The 27,595-nt window shown below is 41.4% G+C and overlaps 2 protein-coding genes across 2 annotated transcripts in view; one reads left to right on the top strand and one right to left on the bottom strand.

Annotated features, from left to right (window-relative positions):
- Positions 1-27,595, top strand: part of CCDC146 (coiled-coil domain containing 146) — a 108,650-nt gene that overhangs the window by 17,058 nt on the left and 63,997 nt on the right. The gene's annotated exons all lie outside the window — the stretch shown is intronic.
- Positions 3,023-7,692, bottom strand: FGL2 (fibrinogen like 2). The gene is made up of 2 exons (XM_075557655.1): positions 7,071-7,692; positions 3,023-3,799 (listed from the first exon to the last, which is right to left on the bottom strand). The coding sequence occupies exons 1-2, from the start codon at positions 7,690-7,692 to the stop codon at positions 3,093-3,095; spliced, it is 1,329 nt and encodes a 442-aa protein (XP_075413770.1). The 3' UTR covers positions 3,023-3,092.

The following is a 27,595-nucleotide window of genomic DNA, read 5'->3' as shown; positions in this document are numbered from 1 at the left end:
TCTGCCTTGTTTCATCACTTGTATGCACGTATCCGACTCGTTCCAATCGAGAAGCATAAGAGCCCAAGACGGGCTGCAATTCAGTAGACTCAATTTGGCAATGCACAGATTGACATTAGAGTTTGGCTTTGCCCAACCCGTTTACCTCTGGAAAGAAGGAGGAGATTAAAATCAATTTCAAAATCATATGAAGTATGGAAAGTTAATTCACTTACGCATCTCAGTTAAGTGGAACAATCACGTAGTAGCAGCCTGGTGCAGGCATACCCTCTGTGTGGCTGTACTCAAGGCAGATACCCAATTCCACGGTGGGTTTGATCTCTTTTGCCATGTTCCCCCTGGGCTTTCAGCTCCCAAATTCACATATTTAACAGTATCCTTTCCTTTCACAATGATAGTTTCGGTTTCTGCAGACTATAGTCCTTCCTCTACAGCAACATATGTAGGAACCACTTGGACTTAATCCCTACTCTCTCCAATTTCCTCTATGTCTTAACTAGACAGAGATTGGCTTCAAGCTAGACAACTAGTGAAGACAGTAGGGATATTCAGGAAGACATAGGATGACATAAGATCAGAAAGGAGAGGTGCTGAACCTCTCCTAGTGTCATCAGGGAAGACTGCCCAGAAGAGATTATAGGATGCTAGTAATCATATTAAGTATGTTAAAAAGTGCTCTGCATATTATTTCATTTAATCTTTTAATAACCCTATAAACCAAACCCTGTTCTTATCTGTATTTCATAATTGATGGAGCCAAAGCTCAGCAACTTTAAGTAACTTGCCCAGGATCACACAGCTTGCAAATGGAGCTGGAATTCAAACTGAGTGAACTGGCTTCTGAGTTCCCAGAATCTTAACTACTGGTGATCACACTGGGATGTATTGAAACTAGAGACATGAGCTTCAGTGAGAGGCATGTAAATTATCTTAAGGAAAAGATGACGCTTGATGCTCTGGATCAGAGCAGCAATATTAATGATGGAAAGGAGATGGACTTGAGTGCCATAAAGAAATTGAGGCTTTTGAATTTCAAATATATCAATAATTAGTACTAGAGAGGGAAATAAAATAATCGTGTTCCTCTAGTTACCTCTGTCTTATTCATATAATAGTACTGATTAAAATGGTCAAATTCAAGAGCATTATCTAGGCTATGAAAACAGCATGCAAATTTTCACATGAGTAAATAGATATATTCTTTTGTAAATAACAACATTTAATATTTCCATGTTGATAAAATATATGTGAACATTATTTATTTTACACGATTTTAAAAAGACATAAAACACAGACCGTTTTATACATAAAGGAAAACCAGATTACAAACAAGAACTTATCTTTATGACATTACCATTGCTTTACCTTTAAAACTTAATCTAGGAGAAAAAAAGGTTATAAAACTCCCACTGCCATCAGGTAATTCATGACTAATAGCGAGCCTATGGGCCTTGGATAGCTATCCAAAAATAAGGACAAGCAAATTTAGTTGCTAGAATGGTTTCTATATGACCAATTTATTAACAATTCATTTGGTGCATTACTGAATGTCAGTTAGGAAGATTCTTATTGCCACTCCCTGCCCCCAAGTGATAGATGAAATTTCTAAAAACCAATTTTGGTTAATACTTTGAAAGAATGCTAAAATTTAGAAACGCAGAGTCTTAAGATAAATATTAGCTGCCAAAAGAGACCTATGACCCTAAATGGTGTTTTTATTAATAGTCAATCCACATTTATGAACAGTAGTATACCTTAGTGGGTGGCTAAGTAAGGCCCCAAAAAATAACCTTTATCAGATATAATCTATTTTCATTAACATGTTAAAGATCACCAGAGTCTAGAGTTTACTTTATATTGAATGGCAGGAAACTCTAAAGAGAAATTGTTACAGAATATCTTGTTGAGAACTCTTATAAAAGTTAATTGGAAAATTAAATTTTGATCATTTGAAATAAGGGAGAAAGAAAGGCAAGCTTACATGGATTAATGCATTTGCCAGTATCCTGAAATTATACCTAATTATTTTCTATAAGTAGATACTCTCTATATGTACAGATAATTTTAAGAAAATTATAATATAGTAAAACAATATTCCTCTATCTTATTCATATAATAGTATTGTTAGTTTTTAAAAAGTCAAGACTATTGATACTCAGAAAGTATCTGATCTCATAGGGAGAGTATCTGATCACAGCTTCCTATCGATGAAGTGAATCACTTAATGATATTATTTCTTAGGTGATAAAATTGACCTTCAGACTGTTATAGCCTATGTACAAATGCTGCATGCACCTTCACCACCCCCTTACCCTCCCTCCTCTAGACCCACTCCTTAAAAAAAAAAATCCTACCAGTAGTCTAGCACAGTAATGAGAAATCTTAAATTAAAAGCTATGGGGCACACAGAGCCAAGGAAATGAAATCCATTTTCACCATCAGACATAAAAAGAGTGAAACCATGGCTTTTAAGAATACATTCTTTAGTGAATGTTTTTAGTTGTGATATTAAGCTATCACATTTTAAAGTCTTGAAAGGAAAAATACTTTATAGTTCATGACTATAATATGCGTATGTTTAATTGTATGTATTAGTTCCCATTGGTTAGAAACTATAATTTATATAATCTTCTTGACTTAGAGTAAGTGCCAGGAGTTGACTATGTTCATCTCAGAATGAGAATTAGAATATTTAGAGGCAAATAATTATCTAAATCACCATTTATAGCCTGAGAGGAGTAATATAACCTTCAGATTTACTTAAAGTATAGCCAAAATATAGTTGTGGAAAATCTAGCCTGCTGAGTAAACAATTATTGTAGCAAGTAATACAAACATTTATTTAAATCGCTATAAGTTGAAAATGATACATTTAATGTATAATCAATATAATTTCTGATTACTTGCAAATGTTCATTTGGGTAACAGCATTATAATAGCAAAATATATTAATTTTCAGCTTTATTTAAAATGTGTAGCCTAGGAACCCAGAGATATGTTTTTGAGCCATGGAAGAGGAGTGTGAAGCTAGGCATTTCCCCATGTGCTGAAGCCTCTTACATACTAAAACCTGTATCATGAGCACTCGTGATTCATGGCTTAAAGTGTTTGGGTCTAATCATCATCCTGGCTTCTTTGAAGGAGAACTTGTAGCCACCAGGCTGGGCCTCAGTAATCCCAGGCCATGTGCCCCAGAAAATCCCATTCCGGACCCCTCTGTATTTTTGGTGATAATATTTGCCATTTAAGTTTGCGGAAATACATGCATCAAACCACCAGCCCGAACTGTAGAATAGCCCACAGTTCCCAGAAGGATAGCGATCGTTGTCTCTATCGGGGGTAGTAAAAAACTTCATATCATGGTTATATTGCTTACTGAAATGTAAGGCGTCTCCTGCTGTGCCGTTGTAGTTACCAATGTGCACACGGTATTTGAGAAACTCGTTAGCCACATAAAAATGATCATACAGGGCATATAGTTTGACACCATTAAAGTCTTCAAGTTCTATTCTCAGAATCATATCCTTGCTCTTGGTCAGAAGATGGATTTTATCATTCCCCAGCCAAAATTCTCTTCGGATATTTCCAAAGCCTACTTTGTAGTCTCGCCAGGTTCTGTTGAAGTTGGTGCTTCCATCGAGCCGTGCCTGCAGCACTGTCCAGCCTCCTCCCATGGTCTGCATGTCACAGTAAACTTCGAAGCTGCTGTATTTGCTATCAGGTGTAACCCTGTAGGTCTCGCTGCTTCTTTTGCCTATTGCATGGTAGTCAGAGCAATCTTTGTATATTAGATGTTGCACTGAACAATGGAGAAAAAGAAAGCATTGGTTAGTCAAACGATGCAGCTGAGTACTTCTTTATATGTACAAAGACAGCTTGGTAGTAATTCAGTCAGTCAGTGGCGATGACAAAACTTTGTCCTCTTAAACTTCCTTGAATCTGTTTAGCAAATGTTTAGGACCAAGAAATAGTTGTCAGAGAGACCTAAAAACTGTATTTTGTGACCTTATATGATATTAAAGTGGAACTAGATTCTCAAATATATTCTTGGTTGGTAATAATGACTACATTAGCAACAAACAAACTGTAATAAGAATAATAAAGAAAAATAATTTAGTGAGTTCTACCTTATATGTTCTCGGTACTGTGCCAAAGATTTGATAACATTTCATACCTAAAGACCAAAAAAAAAACCCCAAACAAACTAACTCTCTGCCGTTGAGTTGGTGCCAACTCATAGTGACCCTATAGGACAAGGCACAACTGCACCTGTGAGTCCCTGAGACTGTAACATTTTACAGCAGTAGAAAGCCTTATCTTTCTCCTATAGGGTGGCTGGTGGTGTCAATCTGCTGACCTTGTAGTTAGCAGCCCAAAGTATAACCCCTACACCACCAGGGCGCCTTTACTTAACTACATGCCAACCGTGTGATGTAGGTATTATTACCAGTTTCCAGGTGAGGATTAAAAAAAAAATTCTACTGCCGTCACGTCAGTTCTGAATCATAGCAACTATATAGGGTCTTCAGGACTGAGTCTTTATAGGAGCACACTGCTTCATGTCATTTCCTGAGCAGAGTGGTTGGTGGGCTTGAACTACTAATCTTGCACTTACTAGTCCAAAGCTTATCTGACAGCTCCACCAGGAGACCTACAAGTAGCCTTTTAAAAGAGCCATACCAAACTCACCATTATCAAAGAGATTCCATAGGACAGAGTAGACCTTATAAGAAAGTAGAACTGCCTCCTATGGGTTTTACAGGAGTAGAATCCGTTAACTTTCTCCCAGGGAGCAGCCAGTACAGCTAATGAGCTAACACTCTCCACCCCCTGGGCTTCCAATTAGGTGAGGAGACCTGGCTCAAGGAGAATCAGTGCCTCCCCCAAGTTCACACAAGCAGTAAATGGCAGTGCCAGGTCAAGTTCTCTTAAGCACTCCATTCCTCAGTCCTGAAAGTCAAGATGATGCCTACAACTACATTCCACAGGCACACAGGAAGCATCGGCTCCTATTTCCCTTCACCTAAAGGGGCTGATGAGGCAGGCGCTGCAGTGGCCCAGTGGTGAAGTGCGCCACTGGAAAGCCACGGCGAGCACCCACCAGCCTTTCCAAGGGAGGAAGAGAAGGCCAACAGTCCCTTCCCTTAGAATTACAGCTGTGGTAAGCATGCGGGGCAGTGCTACTCCGGTCTATGGGGCGTCATGATTGTTGATGATGGGTTTTACGTGAGCGTGTGACCTAAATGCGAATGTGTGTATGTGTGTGAGGGGCAAAGTCTTAGAGACAGTGTTCCCAATGTCATCATCGATGACAGATTCAAATTGATTTTACTTTAATGAGAACTAAATAAGGAAGCACAAGTAAAAAAAATAACATTTTTCAACAAGACACCGAATTTATTCTCCAGAAAAGTCTTTAGCAGTGATTAGATGTTTGGTTTCTAGAGAAAAAAAACATTCATTGGTCATTGTGCTCCAGATGGAGACAGTAGTCAGTTAACTGGCAGCAGAGATAGCTATTTACTCCCAGATCGTTTTTATCAAAACCGTGGCAGGGATGTTTAATATAAATATTAATATAAGCCTCTCTCCAGCACAAAGTCTATTCATGTGTATTTAGAACTCATAATGTTCAGATACTTCCCAAATCTTGTTGTTCCCTTGTCCCCCGCCCCTTGCCCACCCAGATCTTTCAGTAGAAAAATAGGTGGTGGAATCTTGTTCATATCATTACATGTTGCAATGCAATGCCAGATCTAATGTGCACCTAGGGATGTCACCTCAGATGTGCACCTCTGTCCTAGCAGTGTGCGGGGTTCACTCAGAAAGGTGCTGCCCAGCATACTAGCTGTGGCCCTCGGAACCCCGGTCTACCTCCGTTGGTGGATTTCCGGGACTAGAACATGCCTGCAGTACCTGTGCTGCACTAGAGTGCCCTCCTCCAAGCACAAGGATCCCTCGGCCTCACATGCATGGCAAGCGGAGGTATTTGTGCAAAGATGGTTTACATGGTATTAAAACAAAACCAAAAACCCAGCTGCAACATAATCCAGGAACTCAGTAAAAAAAAAAAACCCATTTCGGGGGCTGGTAACTCTGTTGAAGTCCCTGGGCAGAGCAGGGGGTTAGCTGTTTGGTCTTTAACACCTATTTATGGAAGTTAATCCAAGTAAGTTGAATGATACGTCTGGGTTCCATTTTTAAATGCTTGGATAAAGGCAAAAGAGGTAAAGAAAAACATATTCCTTCTCTTAGAGCAGTGGTTCTCAACCTGTGGGTTGCGACCCTTTTGGGGCTTGAATGATCCTTTCACAGGAGTCGCCTGATTCATAACTGTAGCAAAATGACAGTGATAAAGTAGCAATGAAAATAATGTTATCATTGGGGGGTCACCACCACATCAGGAACGTATGAAAGGGTCGTGGCTTAGGAGGGTTGAGAACCACTGTCTTAGAGGCATGCCCAAACTCTCCCCTGGCCACGCTTTTGGAGCACAAGGTCCCAAGGCACAAACAGGTTGTACACACACGAAGCCTCGGAGCTGCTTCTGTTTGGGCTTTCAGGCTGTAGATTACTTGCTATAAAGCATTTTGAAGATCTCCTGTTGCTGCATGAGCCGTGGCACTGGGCCCAACTAAAAGGTAATCCTCCGGAAACTGATTTCACATCATTGTAAATATTGCCCAATCTCTATTGTTTTCAAACCCTTCAGCCAAGAGATGGATGAGTTAAATGCACCAAAGCGTGCGCCCATTCTGTCTGCTTCTGCCTGTGTCCAGGTCTAACAGCAGTAAATCAGCTCCTGAAACTGAAAGTGCCTTCTAATCTCTCGAAACTGTGGGTTACGACTTTGGCAGTTAGGCCATGTCTCATTTCGGCAGTCACCTTTGCAAAGGTATCTGCTAGTCAAAAGGCAGACGACCTTGATGTGTGAAAGGTTTACTTAGTCCACCCACCATTTATTTGGTTTGAGGGAGCGTTCTCAGGTCCTGCCCGGCTACCTAACTCCCCTGAGTGCGGGAGGGAGCAAGCGATCGAGCGGGCAGTCAGGGGACAGGATTGCACATTACCTGGCTGCGCTTGCGCTTCTTCCTGGCTAGGACACGATGAACATTTGCTGCCCAGACTGTTGACCACAACGGTGAGATTGGCCACTTTTCTGTCGACATAGCTTTCGATGTTGTTCATGTTGAGGCGGTTCAGCGTCTCCAGGCGACCCTGAAGGTTGTCAATCTCCTCTCTGGCCGTCTTCAGGTCCGCGGACAGCTTGTTCACCTCGCTCTCCAGTTCCCGGACTCGGCCGTCCGCAGCCTCCCCCGGGGGCGCTCCGGGGCTGGGGACCAGCAGCCCGCTCCGGCCGGGCTCACCGTTGTCGTCTGCCTGCAGCCTGCAGTCCTGGCAGGATTTCTTCAGGTGGCTCACCATCTCCTTGAGGCTCTGCACTTCTTTCAACACCTCCTCCAGCTCGATGGGGCTGAAGGGCTTGGGGAGCTGGAGCGTCAGCGGCGGCAGGCGCACCTGGAAGGCGCAATCTCCCCCCGCCTCGCATTTCCCGCTGCTCTCCAGCCGCAGCGGGCAGGCGGCCTTCGGGGGTTCATCGCCCACCTCCCCCGTGCCATTGCTGGCCACGACCACGAGGCCTGGCGCCGCCAGGACGGCGGCGCTCAGCCAGCACCAGGTAGCGAGCTGCATCTGGGCGGTGGCGCGCACCCAGCAGGGACGTATGCCGCCGGGGCACTGCTTTAATAGCGGCCGCGGCCTGAGTCAGGCGCTCTGGGTTCCCCGAAAAGGGCGGGATGCTTGCATCACTGTCAGAAACAGAGGAAGAGGAGCCCATCAGCGCCCCCCAGGCCAGAGACTGCTCCGTCTTCTCGGCCGCAGAAAAATGTACCCGAAGGGCTGTTGGGTGGGTAGGGTGCCTATGGGGCAAGGCTTCACTTCTGGGCCTTCGTTTGGCAACGCACGGGGGACGTCTTAAGTTTGCAAAGTAATTAGTGTGCCGGAAAGAAATCATGGAGTCATACTTCAAACCAGGGACCAAAGACACAAGTTCGTGGGCTAGGTATCGAAGCGGTTCACAGCACAGAACTGTTAGCGAAATGGAAACCGTCCCCCTAGAAGGTGGCCTTGAGGGACATGTATTTTCTTCTGGAAGCACGTTTCAAAGTTTCTCAGTATAACAATAGGCAGTTTCCAGGCGCCTGCTGTGCTGTGGGTTTCCCCACATTACAAAGAAATCTTTTTAGAGGGGGAAGAAGAAAGAAAAAGTTCTCCTTATTTACTCTTTTGACCATCGCATCGGGTAGTGGAAGTTCCTAATCGATGAAAACACCTTTAAAAGGATCTCGCAGTCTTTCACCCAAACCAGTCTAACTCCATCCTCTTCCACCACCATCCAAACTGCACCTGTAGGGAGTCTTCCTGTGCCCGGCAGCCGGGGCCTCTGTGCTTTCTCTCTCCAGAGAGGGCTCCTCAGCTCCGGAATCTGCCCACTGCTGCTGCCCCAAACGTGCCCACACTCAGGACAGTGTGTCTGAAACTCTTCTCCACAGAGGCCCAGTACAACAAGGGGGAAACTGCCCCCCCCTTATTTGTTATGCATGCCAGTGTTTCAGATGAGATCGTTTTTAACAGGGTAGGATTGCTTAAAAGAAAAAAAAATCAAAATGACTGATGGGTATAAAAATCCAAACTTTTTTAAATTAATAAATCTTTTTATTGGGGCTCATACAACTCTTATCACAATCCATACATACATCAATTGAGCAAAGCACCCTTATACATTCGTTCCCCTCGTCATTCTCAAAATTCGCCTTCCGCTTGGGTTCCTAAAAATCCAAACTCTTTAGCCTCGGTTTAAAGCACGCAAGGAGTGCGGGAGTGCTGTCAGCAACGCTTTGGACTGCTCACCACGAACCCACCAGCCTCTCCACAGGAGAAAGCGGAAGCTGCTTCCGTAGAGGTTCACAGTCTGGAAACTCAGATGGGGTAGTTCTACCCTGTCCTCCGCAATGACTGCGAGCCAGAACCCACTCGAGGGCAGGGGCAGTGGGGTTAGTACCAGGAAAGGCCCCATGTCTTGCTAAGACTTAAAAGCTGCTCATGCCTCCAGTGACTGATGGGGATGAAGAATTTGTTCCTAGAATGGGGTTGGTTTCCAAGTGGGGACAAATTTAAGTAACATTCAATGGTAAGTAGAAGTTGTAAGTCTGAGGGATGGTCTTAAGCAGAACACTGAATGCCTGTAACACGAGAGGAGAGGAGGAGGAAAGGAGAGAGAAGAAAGCATCAAGCTCCAATTTGTTCAACCGTCAAGAGCAAGAGATAGGTAGGTATGTAGACAGAGTTTTTAGGAGACCTTGATTCACCCCTTATCGGATATATGGGTCATAAACTTCACCGAGCTGTGGGTTTTGTAACTCTAAGAAGAAGTTTCATTATTCCTCCATCATTACAGAAGTGATTGTTATAAAATCTTTGGGTGCTTCTGAAAGCAGTGCAGTGTATACATGTAACATTCTTTCCAAGCAAAATTGTCAAACATGTTCTACACACCTTCAGCCTCATTTTCCTCCATCTTCTTCCAACGGTTTAAAAAAATTAAGTTTATCTCTTCATTCCATTGAGTAGATTCAGATTAATTTTAGACCAAAAAAGTTTGCTTTCTGCCTAAAAATATTTATTTAATATTCTCTTCATTGCATTCTGCTCCCCACATCCACTTTCAAGATGTGACCATCTTTTTATAAGGAAAGAAATAATAACTGCATAATGTGAAAAAGAGAGGATTATAATACAGATGAAGAGCTGTTTCATAACTAAAAATTTATAGGAAAGATGTTTAGTTGCTGATGCATTATTAATACCTTTGACAGTCAAGAGTATACATCTGAATATTTAGCCAGTGATGTATTTATGAAGAATCTCATTCATTAATCATACCTTAATTGGGCGCCCTTTCTAACCTTTCCCAACTTTGCCCTTGGGTAAATGCTGGCCCTTTTCTCTTGAATAGTTGATTATTCAAAAGTGTGCATTCTTAACCACAACACTAGTGTTCATGTTCCCCTTAAAGACATGCCTGCTGTTTGGTTGAACATGGAGCCATGGGTGAGTTCATTTCCAGACCTGAAGGGTGAGATTAGGGGCCGTAGTCTATCCACCCGTCAGACTGGCTTTCTTTATGATTGATAGTTTTTCTCTCCCTCTCTGTGATCCTTTTTAGAGCAGTTGGTAGTGGTGGCCGGATTCCATCCAGGTCTTCTGGTCTCAGGTTGAGACTGATGTTCATGTTCACATTGCTCAGCAGTTTGTGAATTCATTGTTTTTATGTATATTTTATTTACATCACTCTTCTTTCTGGAGGTTATTTTAATATGTAGGCTATTATCTCCCAAAATGTGTTTTCTGGAGTGTGAGTGACTAGATCTTGATAAGTGTTACATGAAAATAAAGTTTTATGGCAAGGGACAGTGTAAGATATGACAAAATAATGATAATTTATAAATTATCAAGGGTTCGTGAGGGAGAGGGGAGCGGGGAGGGAGGGGGAAATGAGGAGCTGATATCAAGGGCTCAAGTAGAAATCAAATGAGGGCAACAAGCATACAAATGTGCTTGACACAATGGATGGATGGATTGTGATCAGAGTTGTGTGAGCCCCCAATCATGCTGCATTAGTTGACAACAAGAACCTTTCCCAGGTCCCTATTTAGAAGAAGGAGTCTTCTGTTAGCAGCAGCAGGAAGTGGTGTTCTAGGTGAGAAGTGCTCAGGTGGTGGTGGGCATTAGAAGAGGGAGGAGGTGACTAGTGGGGGAGGGGTTGGGGTGACAATGGAAATGCAGACATTATCACCATGGCGTGATAGGAGCCATAGAATCTGATGATGACCAAAAATGCAAGAAGATGGAGAACTCTTAAATACAACTCCTGAAGTTAAATAAAGTCCTCACAATGACAGCAAAAGATGGGGTGGATCTATTGACTGGGGTGGGTCAATTGTTCCTAAGGGCTCAATATCCTCCTCTTCTGGATCATCCGCCCATATGTTCCCATCCCATGTTTCATCCGATGTCGCAAGTTTTCCCAATCAATGCCCTTACTTTGGTATCAGACACTACTCTAGATCTGCAATTCAGCTGCCATTGTAATTCGGCCACTCACATAATGAGACTCTGGGCCTGGTTCTCAGCAATGTCAACTCTTTTATTAGAAGAGAGAAGGCACTCCTTTGTAGCACCGATGGAAGTTTTCAAATCCGTTAATCTGCACCTGAGGCGTGCTTCTGAGGCTCTGAGACCATCCCTCTCCTTAATCACACTTTCCATTGTAAGAAGGACCAGCTAACCAGCTTCTCTATACTTGTCATCCTTACAAAACTCCTGGAAAATATCAAACATACGATCACTCAGAGCCTCTCCTTTAACCAGCACCTCATCTGTCGGTGGTGCCACTGTAGGTATTAGCTTTGCTATTTCACACCATGGATTAGGAAGAGTAGCAGACGTCTCCATGCTTTGCAGTGTTGAAGTAGCATCATTAGTGTTAAGACTAATCAGGCTGGAGAGCCAATTTAAGAAGCCCGTATTTATGATTCTATTTCTCTAGAAGCACTCCTGGTACCAAAATGTGTTAGACAGGGTTCTCTAGAGAGACAAAACCAGATTGCTAATAATTATATAGATAGGTAGATAGATAACACAAGAAATGAACTATTAAATTATATACAGATAGAGAAATATATAATACAAGAAATGAACAGTTAAATTATAAAGCAGTACAAATGGCTCAGTGTGACTCACTCCCATGAGAGTTGTGAGACACTGGCAGTCCTTAAAGTCTTCAGGGCCACCAGATAGTCCTCTGTAGAGAGATCAGGCTATCCCAGCACAGGCAGCAAACAGCAAGACAGGTCACCAACTAACAGTCAGTCCCCAGCTCAAGAGATGTAAATTACAATTGCATGGCGAAGGAGGTGTTAAAGGGACCTCCAATTACAGCGACACAGTTCACAGGTAGTGTAGCTTTCAAACTGAGGCACAGAACAAGCAAGGCAGCTGCACACTGATGATCAAAGAGCGAGAGACAAGAAAGGCGAGGCTCGCCAAGTCATTTATCTCTGTGCCCTTCAATTAATCCCACATGTGTTTATCAGTCAGGCTGGCACAATAAACTAACTACCTCAATGGAGAACTCTTAAATACAACTCCGTGAAATTAAATAAAGTCCTCACAATGACAGCAAAAGAGGGAGCAATAGGTTGGGGAAGTGTGGGGGTTTATTTCTATTTTGAATATAAGTCACCAAATAGAACTATTTAGCAAACATTTGGACACCATCAACATATGAGAACCACAAAGTCAATTTAAAACCATACATAGGAAATGGATGACTTTATATGTCTCTTCTAGCAATAGTCTTTGCTACTCCCATCAAATGACCTGTGGGTGATGGCTCTAAGTCAAGAAAGTGGAATAAGACCTTGGATTCTGAGCTTTTGTAACCTGTTAACTTCCTTAATAAACTCCATCTCTCTTACTGACATCAAATCCATTCTGACTTTTAAATTCAATATCCTCTAGGACAGAGTAGAACTCCCCTTGTGAGTTCCAAGAATACCTACAATTAATTCATCCTGGATTTGGGGCTTTGGCACCAAAGTGTTTACTTGCCAGGGGTCAGTGTGCACTGAGAAATTGTTGCTGTTGCTTCTGAAAAGGGGGCTATACACCAAATAATCTACGTACTATACCACCAGTATAGCCTGAGAGTAATTTGTGGTCATTGGATGGATTATCTAACCCAGCTGAAAAGTAGAGTGTTGTGGAATGGACAGTTGGTGTCAGAACTGGGAGGAAAGTTGAAGGATGTGGTATGTCAGACCTCAGCCTCCTGGAAATCAATGCTGGGAGCGGCTGGTGTGGAATTTGATTTTCCTTCCCCACCTTATAACTGGAGGAGGCCAGATGACACTCCTTCCTACTTCATACATTGTCCTTTGTTACAGTTGGCGACAGAAGTATTCTTTGTAATTCCTCCAGTCTCATACATTTTGTAAGAGAAAGAATGAGAGGGGCTTGGGACATAAAACTCTTGATTCTTAGGTGGTTCCTCTGGTTATCGTTACACGTAATGGCTGATGGGAATGTAAAAAAGATGCTGTAGCTGAGAGGAGAAAAGTTGCTTCTGGAGTGGCCTGGGGTAAAAGCCAGGCTGGTTCAGGGATACACAATTGATAGGGGGTCAGGGCCTCACAATCATGCCAGAGGCTATATGCACATAAATTGAGATTCAGTCCAGGATAGAGAAAAGAAGATTAACCTTGGGTCTTTTTTAAAGGGTTAAGGTTTAATGTATTTATCTGACTACACTATGGACATTTCCCCTACCTGTATTGTAAAATAGGCCTATGTGTTTGATGAAAACCAATCATTAGTGTCACAGAGAGATTGTAAGCTTGACTTCAGTTTATACTTGATTGGATAAACTGAAAGGGGAGTTAATTATTTGCCAAGAAGGAACAGGCTTTCTGTTTGAAACTTATATAGAGTTGGGGGCTTAGGTGGAAACCTGAGCCCCACTCAGAAGTGTTAAGAGAACAGGAGATTTCCATTTGAAGGAAAATCTGCAAGAAAACAAAACACTGTGCAGGTTTTTAAAGATATAGCCAGCTATTTGACTTTGGATGCACTGAAGCAGGAGGAATCTGTGCCCATTAGAGAAAGCCCCTTTCGAGGGCTCCATGTTTAAGGGCGCCCATGAGCAGATCGTTTGGTATGCTTGTTGTGGTCACCACCTGGCACAGAGAGAAGTGCTTCCAGTGCTTCATGGGCTTACTGAGACATGTCAATGGGTACTCTGACAATTCCTCGAGCCTTGTTTTTGGTGAATGTTTTCAGAGCAGCTTAGAAGTCTTCCTTCACTACCATTGGTGCTTTTATCTCTTGTTCTTTTAGTTTGATGTTATCTATTATTTGACCCACTTCCTGCTATTTGCAGTGAAAACTTTTCAGTGTAAAAGAAACCACTTCACTATCTTTATCAACAGATTAAATATGGTTGGCTCTTCTTTTGTTTATTTTAAACCATCTACCACTATTTGTCACTACTTCCTCTGCTTCTGTATTTAACACAAAACTGTTTTGTTCATGTTGATATGTATGAACAAAATGGTGGGTGTACTGGCAATTGATGCAAAAGTTCAGGTGCAACCATTGTTGTTACACAAAAAGGGGAAAAACAGACACAGCACCAATCACGATGGCATATCAAGTTAAATTACTATCTCCACTCAGTACTGTGATCATCTCAAAAATAATGTGCCATGAGAACGTGGGAAGAACTCTGAGATGGTCATCTTTGGACTTGCTTTCTCAGTGAAGAACCGTCCACTAATTCTCCTCCCACTTAATACAACCTTGGGAAGCTAGGATTTTTCTTTTGTCATGTGTAAAATGAGAAGGTTGAATTAGACATCAGTAAGGTGTTTTTGCACATAACATGGATCACCAGAAGAATAAACATCAGTTTCAGAAGAAATGAAACCACAGTGCTCCTTAGAAGCAAGGATAGCAGTGCTCTCTCTTGCTTACTTTGGATGCTTAATCATGAAAAAACATCACAGAAAAGGTGACTGTGCTTGGGAAAGCAGCGGGTCAGCAAAAATGAAAGAAACCTTCAGCACAATCGGTTAACTGAATAGCGACCACACTAAGATCTAAGATTTCAAAATCATGGAGAAGTCCCAGGACTGGGCAGAACTTTCTTCTCTTACATGTGAAGCCACCATGAGCCAGAGTCAGCTGTATGACAGCTAATACCAACAAGGTCCTCTTCAGGTATAACATTTTATGAGTCTTACAGCTATTACTAAGGAACTTAAAGCAAATCATCACATAATAACATAAACACCACCATGAACTCCACTACAGACACCTTTGGCTAAATCATCAACTAACGACATTTAATGACTGATCAAATCATTTCACTCCATGGTGTTGGTAGGTGCCATCAACTTGGTTCTGACCCATAGCAACCCCACAAACAACAGGAAGAAACACTGCCGGGCCCTGTGCCATTCTTCCAGTTGTGCCTGGGCTTGCACCCGATGTTGCAGCCACTGTGTCAGCCCATCGTGTGGAGGGCCTCCCCCTTTTTCTCTGCCCCTCCACTTAACCAAGCATGATGTCCTTCTCCAAGTATTAGCTTCTCCTTCTAGCATGTCCAAAGTATGCAAACTGAAGGCTCGCCATCCTTGCCTCTAAGGAGCACTCTGGCCATATTTCTTCCAAGACAGGTTTGTTTGTCTTTTAACTTTCAGGATTCTCCAGCACCACGATTCAAACGTATCAATTCTTCTTTGATTTTCTTATTTGATGTCCAATTTTCACATACATATGAAGCACTTGAAAACAGGTGTGGGTCAGGCATACTTTAGCCCTCAAGGTAACATCCTTGTTTTTCAATATTCTTAAAAGGTCGTATGCAATTGATTTGCCCAATACAGTGATCTTATGATCTCTTGACTGCTGCTTCCATGGGCATTGATTGTGGATCCGAGTAAGACAAAATCCTTGGCAACGTCAGTCTTTCCTCTATTTATCATGTTACCTCTTGGTTCGGTTGTGAGGATTTTGAGCTTCCTTACATTGAAATGTAATTCACACTGGAGGATGCAATCCTTGATCTTCATCAGCAAGTGCTTCGAGTCCTCCTCACTTTCAGCAAGCAAGGCTGTGTCATCTGCATATCACAGACAGTTAATAAGCCTGACTCCGGTCCTGATGACACAATCGTCTTCATATATTCCAGTTTCTCTGATGATTTGCTCAGCATATTGATTGAATAAGTATGGTGAGAGGCTACAACTCTCACCTTTCCTGATTTTAAACCATGCAGTTTTCCCGTGTTCTGTTCTGTTCTGTTCACACAACCATCTCTTGATGAGCACAATGAAGGGTTCTGGAGCTCCCCTTCTTCTCCAGGCTATCCGTAGTCTGTTATGGTCCCCGCAGCCAAATGCCTTTGTACACTAAATTAAACACAAGCATCTTTTTCTGCCATGAGGTATTCTCTACTTTCAGACAAGACCCATCTGACACTAGCAATTACGGTATATCCCTTATTCAACATCTTCTCCTGAAAATGGCCTGGACCTCTGGCAGCTCCCTGTTAACATACCGCTGCAACTGTTGTTAGATGATCTTCAGCAAAATTTTACCCCATGATTTAACTCAATAGAGGAGTATAAAGATGATCTTATTCTTAGTTACACTGCCAATGAACTCATACTTACTGAGCATCTATTGAACTAGGCTCGTACTAACACTGGGAATAACAAAGGTGGGGATCAGCGGGGGGAGCAAACATGTCCATGACTAAGTGGGACTATAAGTTTCAAAGGAACATGTTTCAAGACAGAGGCAGCCTTGAGAAGAACCACAGGTTTGGCCTAGTCAGCAGACCACGTCTTTCCACTCCCAGTGTGATCCGGCAATGGTTTCTCCTTTTGCTAACCCTGAAATTTCCACGTAAGAGTCAGTTACCCCCACCCCCAAGTTATAACACAAGCATGGCTGTAAATAATCTATGCTGCAGGGAGAAGCCCTTGAGTCTCACCTTTACCTGCTTTTCTTTGCCTCTTAATCTACTTACCTCACTGCCACCACTCTGAAATCTCCCATTTTTGAACCAGAAAAGGGGGTTTAGAACAAAAGGAATTTAAAACAAAAGACCTTACCCCATATAAATGGGGTGTTAAGCTGCCTTAGACTTGAAGAATTTTTTTTAGTGAGTATAAAACAAAAAAACGAAAAAGCAACCCATCACCATTCAGTCCACTCTAATTCAAAACCACACTGTAGGACCAAGTAGAACTCTTCAGGGCCTCCAAGACTGTAACTCTTAACAGGAGCAGACAGCCTCCTCTCTTCTCCCACACTGTGGCTGGCAAGTTGGAACCGCTGACCTTGCATTGAATGAGGATATGGTTTGTTAAGTCAATACATTATAAATCAGGAGAATGTACACACACATATATATTTGGCCATATAAAATACAGCATTGAAAATCCACAACACAGAAAGCAATTGTATTAAAACCTTTTGCTGTTTCCCCTAATTTTCCCCTCTTGTTAGATTTTTAGCAAGGAGAGGAAAAAGTTGCTTTTTAGCAACCCAAAGTACATGAAGTTGAGTTTGCTTTTCTGTTTTCCTAAGGCAAACACAGAAGAGGGAAGTGTCTGATCTGACTTAAAAAATCCAGGCAATTTCAATGGCTCCTCCTCACTGATTTGCAAATAGCTAACAGCTGAGGCTTATTATGGGGCCCATCTGCTTTGATTCCACCCAATCTTAGGCAACAGAAACAGCATGTAGTAGAAGGAACAAAGTTGAGCTCAGAGAGACAAAGGTAGGAGGGTAAAGATGAGGCAGAGAAAGGGGGAAAGAGGGAGATAAATTGAAGCATGCTACAACCATCATCTTTTGTTTAATGAAGTTTGTAAGTCCATTCAAGTAGCTAAAGCGTCTATAGGACTCTTGATCAGGATGGACATGGAGAGAACAAAGCTAGCAGACATAAGTGGAATCAGACCATCAGAACATGGAGCGTCCCCTCACCATCCTGGTTGAGACTGGTCTTATTAACGAGGAGCCCTAGGGGGGAGCACTAGGTAGGAGTGGTTGGGTGTTGGGCTGGTAATTCCAAAGTCAGTAGTTCAAAAGCACCAGTAACTTTGCTGCAAAATGATCAGACTCTCTCCTCCCATCAAGAGTTAACAATCTCCTAACGTCACAAGGACAGTCTGACCTGCCCTAGAGGGTTGGAATGAGTTAGAATTGACCTGAAGGCAGGGACAGTTTTTGGTGAGTCTTGTTAAAAGCACCCTCAGATTCTATTATTCTAATATTCATCATTAAAGTTAAATAAACATTTAGCACATCCTACATTCAAATATGTTAACTTTGCAAACAAAATATTTAGCCAGAATCCAAGTGTTTAAAGGTTATTTATGTTGCTGTCACACTGTTTGCTTCCATAACAAGTTAACTCATTGAAATTTCTTGAATTTTTCCTGTTTTAAAGCAATCTCAGTATAAAAAATAGTAAAATAACAATGTCAGGTGAAAGCCAAATATACTAAGCAAAAGTTAAAGTAATTAGTGGAAACTATTTAGAACAAAGAGTATTTGGAGTTTATTAAAGCAACTTCCATATTTGTGCAGCAAGTTCCAAGCCTGTCAGTTTTCACGGTGCCGTAAGAAGTGTGACCATACACGTACTTTATCACGACCAGCCACCTTGTTTTCCAGATAAAGAAATACATCAAGGAAGATTAATTGCCTGCCCCTGGCTACATACGTCTCCAATTTCCAGACCCACTACTCTCTGCAGTGTTCTTAATTTGAGGCTAAGCTGTAGAACAACTGCTACAAAAATGCACAGTTTATCCACATTGAAATGTTCCTGGGAGGATGCTTCTAGAATTTCAGAAAGCAATGCAGTTTCCTCAGATCTTTAAAGAATTGGGGGTTTGGAAATGTGCTGTCCACCTGGCTTGTTATGGGAGTACATGAATAGGATTCAGACAATTGCTGATCTGTTTCTTTTTAGATATTTTTCCCATTTGTTTCTCTATATTTATATTTGTATGTGTTGTCTGGCTTAAAGCCTAAATTCTTAGAATAATTTTGTTTTGTAAAACATCTTGTATCTCACCCCACCCAAAGCTGCATTCTGGAGGACATGGGACAAATTTTTAAAATAATTATTTTTCATAATTATAAATTAAATTCTTACTTACAGTTACATTTTAAAAATATAACCATGCATATACCAACCGTAATCTTATTATTTTTGCCACTTTAGGAATTTTCATTCATTTTTCAGATATATGTACATACATTCATATATATATGGCTTCAGAATGTTTGTGGAAAAGTTACATTATCTTTTACAGTTTTTCCACAAACATTTTGAATCCCCTTCTTATATATATATACACACACACACACACACACAAACTAGGGTAAGTCAAAAAATATTGCTGCTAAGTGTGGTGAAGAAATTAGATGGTGCCCAGCTACCAGGTAAGATAGTGTCTGGGGTCTTAAAGGCTTGTTTCCAAACAAGCAGCTATGTGGGTGAAATGTCAACTAAATACACAGAGAAGAAGCATGCCAACATCAGTCACTGAAGCACTTTAAATCATATAATCTGAAATTGAGGGAGAGATTAGTATTAGAACCTAAATTGTGAGAATCTGCTTTACAGAAGGCCGTGGAAGACAGTGGGAGCCCAAGATACATTTGTGGGAACAACACGGGAAATAAGCCTCCAGTGATTCCCTTCTATCACATTAGACGGATGGAAGGAGAGTGGTTACCAAATAGAGTACATTGGAGAGATGACTTAGAAGATCAAAAATGATCAACCTGATTTGGGCAGTTAAAACCTTATCAGTTGATGCCCCCCCCCCCGATCTGATGTACATGAGGCCTAATCTGGTTTTCAACATTTTCTGTATTTGTTGCTGTTTTTGTTGTTGTCCATATTGAGGTTGATCTCAGATGGGTTATGTCTTTAGGGGTCACCCTCTTGAATTTGTGTTATATGGTTTTCTGTGCTTCAGTATATGAAACCCAGTAATGATGAACCTATCGGGACAGCAAATAGAATAAGGGTTTTGAGGGGGCGGGGTACAGTGGTAGAAAGGGGAGAAAAAGGGAGCTGATGTGAAGGAGTTCAGGAAGGAAACGAATGTTTTGAAAGTGATTGTGGTAGCAATTATACAATACTGCTTGGTGTGATTAAACTATGGAATGATGTGGTATCTGTATTAACTCCCAATAAATGGTTTTGAAAACAAAAAAGCATTGCTATCACAGTTCCAGTGTGTATGTATGTGCATGGCTTTATTCCAAATAGTAAATGGTTGCAGACAAGTTTTCTCAGTGGTACATTTGTCTTAGTCCTTGGATTTCCTTCATAGAAAAGTCCAATCAAAACAACGATGGCTTCTAAAGGGGTCTGCTGGGAAAGTTCAATTCAAGACTGAGATCAGCTAAGATTCCAAAGGGATGGTCTTGTTAGATTTTCTCGAAGGACACCGGGCGATCACAGGGTGTGTTTATTAGGAAGTTTTATAAGAACACTGAAAACTGCATTGATAAGAAAAGGTCAGGGAAGTTGCACCCAGCAGCCCCCCTCTCCCTCCACCCCCCAATTACAACAGTGCACTTGCTCATTGCTGGAAGGTAGCAAGGGCTCTCCTATGAGCGTGCCATTGGGCAACCTTATTTCATGCACCCTTACAGCCCTGATCTTGACTTTTTTTGTTCCCTAAACGAAAAGAACATGTAAAAGAAACAAAGGTGTCTTAAGGATGCTGAAGCGGCTACTTTGAACTGAAGAGCTCAGAATCTCTTGGGGAGAGGCTTCTTACTGTTGTTGTAAGTGCCATCAAGTTACTTCAGACTCATACTGACCCTGTGTTCACCAGAATCAAACATGGCCGTGTCCTGTATCCTTCCCATGATGGTTGCTATGTGTGAGCCCATTGCTTCACCCCCTATGTTGATTCATTTAGACAGTGCCCCTCTTATTTGCTGCCCTGCTTTATCAACCATGATGTCCTTTTCCAGAGCCTGCTCTTTCCTGATAACATCTCCAAAGTAGGAGATAACGTCTTGCCATCCATTCTTCTACGAAGCATTCTGGTTGTACTTCTTCCGAGACAGGTTTGCTTTTCTTCTAGAAGTTCGTGTTACTTTTGGGTAGTCTCACCGGCACCACAATTCAAATGCATCCACTCGTCTTCGGTCTTCCTTATTCAGTGTTCAACGTTCACATGCAGATGAGGAAATTGCAGGAAAAACTTAGTCCTCAAAGTGGCATCCTTGCTCTTCAACAATTTAAAGGGGTCTTGTGCAGACCTAACACAATGCAGTGCGTCATTTGATCTCTTCCCTGCTGCTGCTTCCGTGAGCATTGATTGTGGATCCAAGCAAGACCAACAAAATCCTTGACAACTGCAATATTTTCTCCATTTATCAAGATGTTACCTACTAGAAGTCCCGTTGTAAGGATTTTGGTTTTCTTTACCTTGGTTACATCCACATTGAAGGCTGTAACCCTTGGTCTTCACCAGCAAGTGCTTCAAGTCCACTTCATTTTCATCTAGTACAATTGTATCATCTTCTTAGCAAACGTTTTTAGTAAGCCTTCCTCCAATCCTCCTTTGATTAGTTACTCAGTATACAGATTGAACAAGTATGGTGAGAAAATACAACACGCATACCTTTCTTCATTTTAAGCCATACACTCCCTTGCTTCTGTTCTTACAACTCACTGCTTCTTGACCCATGTACAGCTTCTGCATGAACACAATTAAGTGTTCTGGAATTCCCACTCTTCTCAAGTTCATCTACAGTTTGTTATGACCCATAGGGTCAAATGAATTTGAATAGTTTATAACACAGTTATACATATCTTTTTTATTCATTAACATCTTTCTGGGATTCTCTGCTCTGAACCAAGATCCATCTAACACCAGTATGATATCCCTTAACACTGTGTCCTCTTCTGAATCCAGCCTGAATGTCTACCAACTCCCCGTCACTGTTCTGCTATAATTGTTGTTGAGTTTTTGCCCCCAAAATTCACCTGCATGTGATAATAGTGATATTGTTTGATAATTTCTCCATTCTATTGGGTTGCATTTCTTTGGAATGACTACAAATATGTCTCTCTTCCAGCTGGTTGATCAGATAGCTGTCTTTTAAATTTCTTGGCACAGACAACTGAGTGTGTCTAGCGTTTCATCCGCTTGTTAAAGAATTTCCGTTGGTATTCTGTCAGTTCCTGGCTAATCCCTTTAGTGCAGTTGGGCTGCTTCTTCCATGACCAGTGGTTCTTGAGCATAAGCTACCACTAGAAATGGTTGAGTGAGTGTCCACCGGTTCTTTTTGGTACTATGACTCTATTATTTTCATCATCTTTGGGGGCTTTCTGCATCATTCAGCATCTTGCCTGTAAATCTTCCAATATTGCAACTCAAGGTTTGATGTTTTCAATTCTTTGAGCTTGAAATGTGCTGACTGTGTCCTTCTTTTCTAGTTGTTCGGCTCCACGTCTTTGCACGTTGCATTATGCTACTCAACGTTGCCTTCTCAAGCTTCCCTCTGGAATGTTCTGACATTACGTCTTCCTTTTGCTTGAGCTATGCTGTGTTCAAGAGCAAGTTTCCGAGTCTCATCTGACATCCACTTTGGCTCTTTCTTTCTTGTCCTTTTAATGACCTTTTGCTGTCTTTATGTATGACGCTCTTCACGCCCTCCCACAACTCCTCTGGTCTTTTGTCATTGATGTTCAATACCCAGATGTATTCTTGAGATGTTCTCCAGATGCAGGTGGCGTATATCCAGTGTCGTATTTCCCCTCTCATGGACTTACTTTCGTTTTCTTCAACTGCAACCTGAACTAACATAAGAGCAATTGATGGTCTGTCCCCAGTAATTTCCAGGTCTCGTTGTAGCTGCTGATAATGAACTTCTCCATCATCTCTTTCCGTGGATGTAGTCAGTTTGATTCTTGTGTATTTTCCATCTAGCAAAGTCCATGTGTACCATCACCACTTATGCTGTTGAGAAAAATGTATTTGCTATGAAGAATATGTTATAATTGCAAAATTCTGTCATGAGCACTCCAGCTTCATATCTGTCACCAAGGCTAGTTTTTTTCCAATGACGGTTCCTTCCTCTTTGTCCAGCTTTCACATTCCAATCGCCAGTAAGTATCAATGCTCTGATTTATGTTTGATCTATTTCAGACTGAAGAAAGTGGTAAAATTCTTCTGTTTGTTCATTGTGCAAAACTTGAATGATAGTTGTTTTAATAGCACTTCCTTCTAGGTGTCTAGATATAATCCTATCACAGCCATCATTTCTGCACATTGAGGCATATGATTGTCTGATTCTAAATGGCCAGAACCAATCCATTTCAGCTCACCGATGCCCAGCTATCTCTTTATGCATTCCATTTCCTTGTAAACATTTTCCGTTTTCTTAGACTCATATTTAATTATTAATAGATGCTTACAGCTGTTTCGTCTCATTTGGGGATCGTGCCCGTCACAAATGAAGTCCCACCATTATGGCTCACTCTCTTTTGTTTGAGAAGGCAGCTCTTTCCCAGTCAAATTCTGAGGGCCTTCCAATCTGAGGGATCATCATCTAGCACTGTATCTGACAGTGTCTTGGGTTTTCAGGGATCGGTGATCTGCAAGGTCAGCAGTTCTAAACCAGCAGCCGCCTGCAGTAGAAAGACAAGGTTTCCTTCTCCCACAAAGAGTTACAGTCTCAGGATTCACAGTGGCAGTTCTACCCTGTTCTGTGGGGTCACTGAGTCGACATCATCCACCCAATAGCAGTGACCCTGGTTTTGGTTAAGGAGACCGAGTATTTTCACAACAAATATGTATATTACTTATATATGAGGGGGTAACCAAAAAAAACCCAAACTAAAACGGAATTACACTGGGCCAAATGGAGCTTTCAGAGTACACAATTTTCCCGCTAGGCGAGCCTCAAGCAACTCGCTCTGAGTTAGTGCGCCCAGTGTTGTCACCTGAGACAGGTTCTCGCTGGTCACAGTGAATTTGTTCATAAAAGCAGTTTTGCTTGAACCTCGTTTTTGTGATGGTCAATTTAAGAGAACTTTGTGCAGCTGTGAAAGTTTGTTTCCTGCTCAGGAAAAATGCCACAGAAACTGTTGTGATGTTGAACACAGCTTACAAGGACAGACTCTATGGGGAAAATTCAAGCGTACAAGTGGTTTTCTCAATTCAAAAAAGGTGAAATGTCGATTGATGACAAATCTTGTTCTGGATGTCCGACAACTTCCTGAAACTTCCCAAGTGGATGAAAATGTCAACTTGCAGTGCATTTGGAGTTTGTTCCACCAGACTGTTATTCAAGCTTTCTATTTAGAGGTTCTGAAAAGACTGTGTAACAGTGTGTGACAAAAAGGCCTGATTTGTGGCAGACGGGGACTGGTTTTGCCACCACGACAGTGTACCTGCTCATGGAAGCCATCTCAGGGCACCCGTTTTTGGCAAAAAACAGCATGCCTCTCTTGCCCCACGCACCTTCCTCACCTGACCTCATTCCGTGGGATGAATGAAGAGGGACATGAAAGGACATGTTGATTTAATGAAGTAGAAGAAGTGAAGGAAAAAATGAGGGAGGTGCTGTGAGCCATCCAAACAGATGAGTTTGAAAAATGTTTCCAAGAATGGAATAGCAAAATTGACAAATGTATTACCTGTAATGGAGAGTACTTTGAAGGTGATAAGATTGTTTTGTAAAAATAAATGTAAATACAAAACTTTGAGAAAAAAATTTCAGTTTTGGGGGATACCCCCTTGTATGTGGTATGTGTATGTGTGTCTGTGTGTGTACACATAATTGAATATTAACATGAGCTATGGTAGCAAAAAGGTTAAGCAGTAGTCAGGAAATCCAACTATGTATTTATGGAACTGGGCATATGTGCTGCAAAAGCTCTCTTTAAAGTGTTTTAAAAAGCAAAGATGTCACTTTGGAGACTAAAGAGCTCCTGACCCCAGTCATTGTATTTCAGTTGCCTCATATGAATGCGAAAAACAATGGATCACGAAGACTGAATAATTGATGCATTTGAATTATGGTTTGGGAGAAGAATGTTCAATGTTGTATGGACTTCTAATTATACCATGGGCTTTTAAATTAATTCTATTTTATAATTAGTGTTTGCATGACTCTAGACAAATCTACAAAACAAAATGTGTTACAAGAATTCTAGGAGCCTTGCTGTCACTGTAACTTGGTCATTTGACTGCTAACCCCATGGTTGGTGGTTCAAATCTACCAGCCATTCTGTGTGAGAAAAATGAAGTTGTCTGCTTCTGTTCAGATTTCCAGTCTCAGAAAGTTCCAAGATCAAGTTCCAGTCTCAAAAAGCCTAAATAAGTTCATTGAGTCTGAGTTGCCTCAAAGCAGTGGATATGCCAATACCCTCCGCCATGTCCTCTTCCTCTCCCTACCCTAACTCTAAAGTTATCCTTACTTTATAGCCACATCTGGACAGGTGTGCCTTGTTTTTCAGAATCCCTCATGTTGTCCACCTTTGACCGAGTTCAAGCTTAGCACTGTTACGTTGCTTGTTTTAGTGGAAAACATTTAAGTTTTCCCTCTCTGGTAGGTTTCACCTTACAAAGTTTTACTCTAAATGTCATTTTTTTTCATTCATTGTTTATCTTTTGTAATTCATAAAGGTTTATCTTTTTGTTTTAATAGCAACCTATATTTGTACCACTATACAGTATCCCTGTGACTTTTTTTTAATCAACTATTTTCTTTTGTTCCCATATTGTTAAGTGACTAGAAATAGACAGTATCCCTTCTTCCTTCTTTTCCTCTCAGGTTTTCTGTCTGTCTGTCTGTTTGTTTGTTTGTTTGTTTGTTTTTTACATGCTAGCTTTCTATAGCTATTAAGAGCCTCTCTCATGGCCTTTGTTGTTGTTTAGTGGAGATTTAATACATATATCACTCCATATTTCAATCACGTCAAGTAGAATTGGATAGTTGCTACCTCAATCAGTTTCCAAATAATCTTTTTCTACACAGACACCTTGACATCATCTCTCTCTGAGCCCACTTCCCCCACTGTAACCCTTCCCCCTACAAGCCTGATTCTACTGGCTGTCTCTCTAGGTTCATCAGTCCTGGGTTTCATATACTGAAAAATGGAAAAGCATATAACAAAACTTCAAGAGTGTGACCTCCATTGACAAAACACCTCTGAGATACACCTTGATATGAATAAACAAAAACCAAACAAAAGAATACAAACCCAAAAGAGAAAATTTTAGAAACCAGATCAGCCTGCATCATAGTGGGGATCTACTGACAAAGGTATAACTGCTCAGGTCAGAGGTGTGCCTTTGATCCTCTCTAAGCCTCCTTCCCAAGCACTCTGCTTAGTGAAAACTTTCCTCCAACCCCTCAGTTTTCGGTAGGGAGAGTTCCCCAGAGACTAATTTTCTACATAGGCTCCCATCGTCATCCATCGCCTTTGCACACTGGACTCTCACAATTTAAGCTCTGAGACTGATCCCTCCTTTGACTTCAGATTATATGATTCCAATCCTTCAGTGACTGATGGTGGCGTGCTTCGTCTCTGTGAACTTAACTGACATCTCTTATATATGGCTACTTGTTTGGAGGCAAGTCTTTAAGACCCCTTATGCTATTTTATGTAATAGCCGGGCACCACCTAAATTCCTCGACACATTTTGCTATAGCACCCATACCTTCTGTGTCCCCTTCTGTAGGGCAAGTATCAAGCAGGGTCTCATGGCCTTTTATGCCTGACAGCTAAACTACTTACAGATTTCTAAATGTGCTTCATCCTGTCTCCATATCATCAGAAAGATTATGCTACTGATTTCTGAGTTTTCGAAGTCACTTCAAAATGAACAACACACACATATACACACACATACACAAACACAAAATGAGTAACAGAATAGGATTGTGATTGAGAATCTACAAAGCCCTAGAGTATTTCTTGAGATATGTTTTATTGACCTAAAAGTACATACAAATATCCTGAGAATGCTGTCCTTAGAAGCACGGTTGGCAAGGCTTTGCCAGGTACTTGGGGCAGGTGATGGAGGAGAGCCCAGGCCCTGTGAAAGGACCTCAAGCCTTATGAAGACTCAGGAACAAAGGGGGTTCGTCACAGACGGGCTGACACTCTAGCTCTGACGAGGAGCCCGAACAGAACATCAATCGTGAGGATGGTGCAGGACTGAGCAGCATTTTATGCCATTGTACATAGATTGCAACGGGTCAGTAAGGACTCAATGGAACCTAACAACAACAATAAATATCCAAAATAGAAATATGTGCTTCTGAATGGTTCCGTTAGGCAACATAGTATCAAATTCTTGGGTATCTAATATTACCACCAGCTTTGTGAACTTGCTCAAATTTCTCAACCATCTTGAGTATTATTTCCTATTATTTTTTATAGGTCTGAATTATACTACCGATCTCATAGAGTTGTGGGGAGAATTAAATGAACCCTAAGGTGGCTCACAGAAAGCTCTCAATGAGGAAACAAATAAATATTAAGCATTAACTTCAATAAGATATGAGAAGCATATTTTATAAATATTTAATACATTCATTTAATGAATTATTACTTTAAAAAATCTTTATTAAAGAATCATGTCTGTTTGCCAGACAGTCAGGTGTGTGTTCTTGATTCACGTACATGAGCATCTTTTACTTCCACCTGGGCAGGCCTTGGGAATATAGAGTGGAGAAAAAGATGAGCATGGTCCTCTTTCTTTTTTTTTTTTAAACATTTTATTAGGGACTCACACAACTCTTATTACAATCCATATATGCATCAATTGTATAAAGCACATCTGTACATTCTTTGCCTTCATCATTTTCAAAGCATTTGCTCTCCACTTAAGCCCTTTGCTTCAGGTCCTCTTTTTTTCCCCTCCCTCCCCTCTGCCCCCTCCCTCATGAGCCCTTGATA

This window comes from Tenrec ecaudatus, chromosome 9, assembly GCF_050624435.1.
Source record: "Tenrec ecaudatus isolate mTenEca1 chromosome 9, mTenEca1.hap1, whole genome shotgun sequence".
Lineage (NCBI taxonomy): Eukaryota > Metazoa > Chordata > Mammalia > Afrosoricida > Tenrecidae > Tenrec > Tenrec ecaudatus.
Note: the sequence above shows the minus strand (reverse complement) of the source record. Positions and strands in the feature narration are given on the sequence as shown.

Coding starts and splice junctions, on each gene's coding strand:
- FGL2 (XM_075557655.1), bottom strand. CDS start 7,692: ATGCAGCTCGCTACCTGGTGCTGGCTGAGCGCCGCCGTCCTGGCGGCG. Junction 3,800..7,070: donor AGAAGCGCAAGCGCAGCCAG/GTAATGTGCAAT, acceptor TCCATTGTTCAG/TGCAACATCTAATATACAAA.